The sequence below is a fragment of the Poromitra crassiceps genome (genome assembly GCF_964638095.1).
Source record: "Poromitra crassiceps genome assembly, chromosome: 13".
In the NCBI taxonomy this organism is placed as follows: domain Eukaryota; kingdom Metazoa; phylum Chordata; class Actinopteri; order Beryciformes; family Melamphaidae; genus Poromitra; species Poromitra crassiceps.
Genome location: NC_139644.1, coordinates 17,559,954 through 17,568,441, shown reverse-complemented (window position 1 = coordinate 17,568,441; position 8,488 = coordinate 17,559,954). Strand labels below are relative to the sequence as shown.

The following is an 8,488-nucleotide window of genomic DNA, read 5'->3' as shown; positions in this document are numbered from 1 at the left end:
GATAGTGATCTTAATGCCATGACATTATTCAATTTCGTACAAGGGCAGGCATGTGTGTGTGCGACTTATTATGGATTCACGCTCATGTTCAGTAACTGCGGACTCGGACTGAGGTACTGGGGACTCGACACCGACTCTTCTTTGGTCACTCGGACTCAGACTCGAACACTGGAGACTCGAGACTCGACTCAGACTGGAGATATAGTGACTTGACTTACAACACTGGAATAGAGCTCAACAGTCACGTGACTTTACAAAAAATAAAGACCCGTTTGAATTTTTTGTTTTTGCTCCAAGTGAAATGTTTTATGGTCACTCACGATTCAGTAGGTCACGGGTTGCCTTTGTTCCAGCTTTAAAACTCGTTATATAAGGATTTTTCAAAATGTCTATGGAGAAATGAACGGGGAACTCACTTCCCGGGGCAAGAAATGTCACGTGCCTGTTCAGCTCTATGAGGAGGGGAGAAAAAAGGGAGAGAGAAAAACGGCTAAACGACTGAATACGGAAGGCAAGAGAAACAACTTGACAAGGCATCTTCTCCTCACTGTGTTCTTCATTCTGCATAATATGGACTTTGTGCTGCTCGCTGAGAGGTGGAACATTGAATTCATGCATCAGGTTCCTCCTGTACGCTGCTCTGGCAGAACGCCAGGGGGAGAAACAGCTTCCCTCAAGTCGTCTCATTTGTCATCTCATTATGTGCTCTGTGCACAGTGCATTATAGGAGAACGTCAAACGTCCACACACACAAGATATAATATCTCCTCTCCTCCTGTCTTCTCAAGACGACATTCACAAATAAACACTACGAGGATGCTGGCACACGCACACCACGCTCTCTCTCTCTCTCTCTCTCTCTCTCTCTCACACACACACACACACACACACAAACGCACGCACGCACAAACACACACACGCACACACACACGCGCGCACACACACACACACACACACACACACACACACACACACACACACACACACACACACACACACACACACACACACACACACACACACACACACAGGATTTAAATGTCCAATCTGTATTCCAAACACAGACTGTTGTAGAATGGAATTTGCCAATGTAACTTAAAGGTTCTCTATATCACAGACAAAGGGCTATATGCCCTGCAGTGTGTTTTACACTCGTGTCCAATTTTCTCCCCTATTGTACTTGGCCAATTCCCCCTGCTGTCCAGGTCGTTGCTCCGCCCCCTCTGCCCATCTGGGCATCACGCTTCCTCCGATACATGTGCAGTCGGCAGCCGCTTCTTCTCACCTGACAGCGAGGCGTTTCACCGGCAGGCCGTAGTGCGTGGGAGGATCACGCTATTCACCCCAGTTCCCCTCCCCCCCAAACAGTCGCCCTGGCCGACCAGAGGAGGCACTAGTGCAGCGACCAGGACACATACCCCTAATGAGGCTTCCCACATGCACACACGGCCAAATGTGACTGTGTTGACCGGAGGTAACGTGGGGGCTCGAACCTGCGACCCTCGTGTTGGTAGGCAGGGACTTTAACCACTGTGACATCAAGCGGCTTAACCGTTATTCAACGGAGCAAAATAGGCATTTCCCCCTCATTAGCCATTATTGATGGCTAAAGAAAGCTGTCTATTTGTTATTCAAACAACATCTCTATCTGCAGTGTCATCCTGAGTCATCTATCTCCAGTGTCATCCTGAGTCAGTTGTGCTTGACTTACTATACACCTTGTTTGAAAGCTATTTCATGGTCTAATTGTTACTCACAGAGAACAATTAAGGTAACTCTGCGTCACGCTGCTCACATCTAAAAGGCCAAGGAAAGTGCCGTTGGTGCGCATGGCTGTTGATGTGAAAATACAACACATGTTTTGGGTGCAAACCTCGCATGCTGTCTTTGGTAGAGTATGTAAACATTTACACAGGGGTATGACTCAACTCTTTCACTGGCTAGTTTTTTTCTCTCTCTCCTTTGCCCTCCCTCCCCTTCTGGGGTTTTGCTCTTTGCTGATCAGCCTTCCGGAGGAACTGTGATGCGTGAGATAAGGAGAGTGAGAGGCACATGCCTGCAGAGCAGGGACAGAGGGGGCGAAAACAAAGTCACAGATACAGGAAGGTGAAGAGAGAAGGACTTGGCTAATTGGGAAATCGAGACGGCTCATCGCAGCTCCCTCGTGGCTCCTCTGAGCAGGGTGTGAATGTGAGACGCAGAGGTCCTCCTGGACGTCCCGGTCCGGTCGGTCCCGTCAGCAGCTGCGGCCCCGGTGACTCAAACAGAGCTGAGGCGGCGAAATATCAGACGATCTCTTCTGGGTGGTCATGCTCCGATGGCAAAGAGGCTCTGAGCATTGCTGCAACACGTTTACCCGACAGACAAGAGGAACCGCAAACAAGCCCCGGGCATGGAGGAGTGCCGTGCAAAGTCAGGGAGGGGAAACAGCCTGAAGTCTTAGCCCTCCGAAGAGCCCTGAGGATCATCGACAGGACAGGATACATGTTGAGGATCACAGAACAGGATATGCATGTTGAGGATCACAGCACAGGATATGCGTGTTGAGGAGCGTTGACTCTAAACGGGAAGGACCGGGCCTTGTTGTTAGATTTTGGTTTGGATCGGGCGGACGGTTCGTACCATAGCAGGTGCTGTGTGTGTGTGTGTGTGTGTGTGTGTGTGTGTGTGAGTGAGAGAGAGAGAGAGAGAGAGAGACCCTAACCCAACCCTAGAAAGAGGGAGGGGAGAGAGAGAGAGACCCTAACCCTAATCCAGCCCTAACCCTGGAAAGAGAGAGGGGGAGAGAGAGACCCTAACCCAACCCTAGAAAGAGAGAGGAGGGGGAGAGAGAATGAAACCATAACCCTAGAGAGAGAGAGAGAGAGAGAGAGAGAGAGAGAGAGAGAGAGAGAGAGACCCCCTAATCCAGCCCTAACCTCAGAAAGAGAGAGGGGGGAGAGAGACCCTAGCCCTAACCCAACCCTAGAAAGAGAGGGCGAGAGAGAGAGAGAGAGAGAGACCCTAACCTTAGAGAGAGAGAGGGGACAGAGAGAGAGACCCTAACCCTAATCCAACCCTAAAGACTAGAGAGAGAGAGAGTGACAGAGAGAGAGACAGACAGAGAGAGATAGTGACAGAGAGACAGAGAGAGACAGAGAGTGAGAGAGAGAGAGGGAGAGAGAGTGAGAGAGAGAGAGAGAGAGAGAGAGAGAGAGAGAGAGAGAACGAGACAGCCGGCTTTATTAAGTGGAGGCTGGTTGAGTTTTTCTTCGCCTGAGCTGCTCCACCAGGGCCGAGAAGATGAGTCAGAGGAAGCTGACACGGCAGCTGACGTTGTGGGAGAGCCCCGAGGGTCTCACCCCCACCCCTACCCCCGCCACGTCACCCCCCGCCGACACCTCGCCGGTGTCCCCCGAGCAGGGCCGCGGACACGGGGGCTCCTCTCTCTTCCGCCGCCTGAAGCTGAACCGCAGCATTCAGGAGCGCAGACGCTCCTTTCACTGTAGCTTCAGGTAGGCTAACAGCAGCTCTGCATCCAAGCCTCATTCACTGACCCACAGGGAGATCAATCGATAACATTTGCCCCATTGTTGTACATGAGTCAAGGTGAGGGGTGAATAGCAGGTTGCATCAACACCTCTGCAATGTGTTTGTCAGTGCACAGGCTATTAAACTGAGTGAGGAACGTGTTCAGGGAGATGATTCTGTGCACATGCTGTAATAACTGTAGTCAGATGGATTAGATTGTGGGAAGCGCCGAATAATTAGCCCCGAGGTTTGCTGGAAATATTAAATTGGGGGATTAGCCTGTGCCGTTCGCAGACGGTCCCCCCTGGCACATATTTTTCATGTGTTTTTCATTACTGCAGGCGAGACTTTTTTTTTGCATGGTTTGATCTGTTGCCATATGCACAAAGCCTTCTTGGCAGAAGAGTGGTTCCTAATTGGCCAATTTAGGAGGAAGTCCTAAAAATATCACATTTCACTCTTAATTTTAGAGGTAAAACTGGAAGCGATGCTCATAACAGCAAAAGTTGGATGAGTTGGAGAAGCAGAGAGGTGTCTGGAGATGAAGGTCCTCTGCCTACTACATTAAAAATAGATGCAGCAGCTAGTCTGCAATCTGTTTCCCTATCTATCTGAGTGATTGTCATTCGCAACACTGCAGCCGCCCCAAAGTGACATTCATTATGTACTGTATTATGCCACATCGAAACCTGAAACTGTCGTATACATTACAATATAGGCATATTGTTTATAAATTTTTAATGCAAGGAGGATATTTTGTATTATAATATTCTTAGCTACAAGATCAAGTGCCCTTCCTCGACCTTAATAACAGTTGGTCTGAATAGTTTTGTTAAGGCTTCGTGACTACGCGGGCTGTGGTGAAGAAGAGATGTCTGTAAGCTAAGAGGCATGTTGCTGTGCGTCCTTTGGCTAAACCGTGGGTAAGCTCATCTGTGAATGGATCTGGCAGATTACGCCCAGCCTTGGGTTTGGGGTTCACTGATAATCAGCAGTGTGGCAGTCTGATGCTGTGAGGACAGCTGCCTATTGGCGTAGCCCCAAAGGATTTCCCTCCAATTTATTTTTTATTTTTTTGTGTGTGTGCATGTTTTTAGCGGGGGGGTTCTTAACCCCAGGGGAGCATGGGGAGAACATGCAAACTCCACACAGAAAGGCCCTTTTGACGAGATAGCCCACCTGGGCAGTGGGCACTGAGGACATGGGAGGGGCCACATGCCCTCGGTGCCCACAGCATCCCAGGCGGGAATCGAACCCAGGACCTTCTTGCTATGAGGCGACAGCGCAGCCACTGCGCCACCGTGCCCCCCCATCCAACCTTTAGACAGACGTAGTAGTGACCCGGAGAAAGGCCGGGGTTGGCACTCTGCCCATCCACAGGCAGCACAGACTCACAGACTCATGGGTTCGTGTTGGCGCTCCTGCTGCACTGTCACATCTTTCTTTCTTCGCCATCCCTTGTGAGGAACTACTAGAAACATCAAAGGAGGATGGACTGCACTGCTTGCATTTGATCTTTGGAAAACATACACCTTATTCCACTGCTCATCAGATGCGGCTACAAGCTTTAAAATGTATATGAGGTTTTTTTTGGAGAGATGTGAACTGATTTTCTTCACTGTCCCCCTTCTTGCTCCTCAGCTTCGATTCGGAGAATGGCCCGTCGCCAGGCCGCAGTCCCATGGATTCGCAGGCGAGTCCTGGGTTGGTGCTCCACCCCTCCTTCCCCGAGAGCAAGCGCAGGGAGTCCTTCCTGTACCGCTCAGACTCAGACTACGACATGTCCCCCAAAAGCATGTCGCGCAACTCCTCCATCAACAGTGAGGGGTGAGTAGGAAGACCTCGTCCTGGAGGGACAGATCTGTCACCGTCCCACTCACAGCGTCCACTCACACGCACCAGAGCCCAACTATCAACTTAAGCAATATATCATCACGAGTGGGAGTGCCTGTTCCTCAGGATTGCACTAATGCTACCAAGTGTACCAAGCAACAGGTAAACTGTTAGCTGCTAACAGTTAGCACCATGGTTAGCAGAGACAATTTCAGCTTACCGTTCATAAAGGTCAAAATGTATCCATATCGCTGTCGCTACTAGGTGAGCATAGGAAAATGCCTGATCAAGGTTACTACAGAAGAACAGCTGTAAAGCGGAGTGACACAGTGAAGCTTCCTGTGTTGTTATACTAAATATCAGCGCTCATGGAATACCTCTTGTACAATCAAAGTGCTCGGCTGGAACGAACTCTTGTATAAATGATCTTCATCCACTCGGCATTGATTATGATTAGAGAGGCATTATGCTCATGAAATCCTGATCAATCCTGATAACACTAACTGTTTAATTCTACTTCCTGGCTCGCCTTTCCTGCAAGTTCCATTTGTGAATTTCACGACCATTCTCTGTTTAGATCCACACGGGGCTATGATGTAAACACACGCAGCTCACAGATACAGACACTCATATAAACAGCTGTGTTATTGCATTCCAAACACTCACATTCATATATTTCCTTCTGTCTCCTTTTGGGTCGTTTTCATCCTCTGTTGTGCAGGCACGCCGAAGACATGATCGTCACCCCTTTCGCTCAGGTATGTCCTCCCTCCTGCACCTCGCCTCCCAATCTCCCATGATGCTTCAGTGCTGTAAATGACTTGAAAAGGTGACTAATTAGTGCAGTGAACTTGTCCTGGCCCCCTCCCCTCCCCTCCCCTCCCCCCCCACCTCTCCCTTTTTCCTTCTTTCCCTCCCACGCTCTCCATCCACCCCCCCCCCCCAGGTGTTGGCCAGCCTACGAACTGTAAGAAGCAACTTCACCATCCTCGCCAATGTCACAACACCCACTAACAAGTCAGTATCATGCTGTCAAATAAACCCTCTCCCCCACTTAACTGCGGTCACGACTGCCAGCTTTAGTTTGCCAGTGTGTCTTTGCTAATGCCTCATTGTCCTGACTCCACCGGAAATAGACTTTTGCCATCTTCATTATCCGGTTTATTATTATTGGACCATGCTTAAGGAAAATATTCTCTGTATTGTTTGGCAATCCTTCAGCACACTGCTGGCTTTAGTGCTGTGTGCAGAGTACACGTTGCCTGCCTCTGATGGATGTCCCTGACTCTGTACCCAGACCATGGAGACGGTCAATAGCGCTAAAATTATTCTCCTTGCTAATGCAGTAGACGGAAGGAGTGGAAGTTGGCAGGCTTTTAGCTCCACATCAATATGATCTATAAAGCAATGCAGCAGAGAATGATCAGCATCAGTATGATTATGCAGTGTTGTGACCTGAAAATGCCTCCCTCACTACAATGGAAGTATAAAACCACTTTAGGCTATCTGGGGGCGATCCGAGCGGAGGCTTTGTCTCTGACTATTTTCGGATCCTTGAATATTTATTAAGGTAAAACAAGGCAGTGCTTACTGGTATCTCCAGTTTTAAAATTCACATGTGGGAATAGTCACACTATTCAAAGACATTTGATATATTTATGGTGCACTCTATACATATCTTCTTAGGGGCATATCAATGAATCACATATATATATGATGAATATATTTACAGTATATTCCCCTGAGAGAACAAGCCTTTTGTCACTGTGCTGTAGTGCCGAGTGCCGGTAGGTGTAAAGCCCCAGCAGGGGACAGCAGTGAGCAGTTCTCCCTCTGATGTAATGATTCGTTTGTCCACAGGAGGTCACCAGTGACAAGCCAACCCACTGTTCCCCAGGCTACACTCTCTGGTATGTTGTCAGCTAATTGAAACTCTCAGTCCAAAGACTCCCACACTCCCCTCACCTCACACTGCTGCAGGCTAAGGCTCCCACACTCCCAAAATGCACCACCATGCACCAGCAGTAGCCCAATGAAAACATGCAACACCACATCCTCAAATAGCCACATCATTTATGTGGCTATTTGAGGAGTTGTATATAATCCACTGTACAAATATATTAGTACACTACAAGAGGCTACCTTTACATCAGAATATAGTGGATATAGGCTACAGTCTTTGACTCAAAACATTCATCCATATTCTCTCTCTGTTTCTCTGTTTCTGCTTTATGTAAGATTAAATTAGTGCCTATAAAGAGTTATGGTTAACATACAAAAGGACAACCCATGATGAGATGTATGTGAATATGACAACAAGGTTGATGATGATCGCCGTCCAGACATACATCTATATGCAGGAAAGAGTTCTATTTTCACACAACAGAACTTTGTACTTTTACTTCATTGAAATTGAAAGGAGCTATTTTACCCTACTTTTTATTTGAGCAGATTCTTCAAAACTGTCGCATTTGCCACATTCAGAAAATAGTTTAGATCACAAAATGTAATCAGTTGAGAAAATAATGCTGGATAAAGTAAATACATTTATTTTATTTTAACCTGCAGAGCTTGATGCTTAAAAGATGGAATGCACTAAAATAGCAAGAGTTTGTAGAATTGACTTTTGTTTCTTACCTCCATTTAATATCAAGCACTACATTAACGCATGCTATTGAGTGGACACTTATGGTATTTTTATAGCTTTGGTGGCCAAAGGTGGGAACTTCCTAACCAGTGCTGGGAGTAACTAGTTATTAAGTAACTAATTACTGTATAAGTAAGTAGTTACTGTAACTCAACTACTTTTGCAGTAACTAACTAGTAATCAAACTAATTACTTTTTCAAATTCAGTAACTCAATTACAGTTACTGAAATAGTGGCTGGGCTAGTTACTAGTTACTTTAGGTCTAGGACATGCAAATAGCGGACAACTTCAGAGGATTATCAGGTTTACTGTATAATCATTAGACCTAGTCCGGGGGGAGAGACGCCGCCTCCCTGAGCAGCAAAAATGCTCCACACGCCGCAGCCGCAGCTGCAGCTGCAGCCAGAGACCCAGAGGCTAATGACCTTGAGTAGGCTATAAGCCACAGAGGCTAATGACCTTGAGTAGGCTATAAGCCCCGGAAGCTAATGACCTTG

At 47.6% G+C, this 8,488-nt stretch overlaps 1 protein-coding gene across 1 annotated transcript in view; it reads left to right on the top strand.

Annotated features, from left to right (window-relative positions):
* Window positions 1-2,788: 2,788 nt before the first annotated feature.
* pde4a (phosphodiesterase 4A, cAMP-specific) overlaps window positions 2,789-8,488 on the top strand; it is a 25,705-nt gene continuing 20,005 nt past the window's right edge. The window contains exons 1-5 of the mRNA XM_083649061.1: window positions 2,789-3,494; window positions 5,152-5,337; window positions 6,065-6,101; window positions 6,290-6,360; window positions 7,204-7,253. Coding sequence (XP_083505187.1) covers window positions 3,283-3,494; window positions 5,152-5,337; window positions 6,065-6,101; window positions 6,290-6,360; window positions 7,204-7,253 — 556 coding nt within the window. The 5' untranslated portion in view covers window positions 2,789-3,282. The remainder of the gene's footprint in view (window positions 3,495-5,151; window positions 5,338-6,064; window positions 6,102-6,289; window positions 6,361-7,203; window positions 7,254-8,488) is intronic.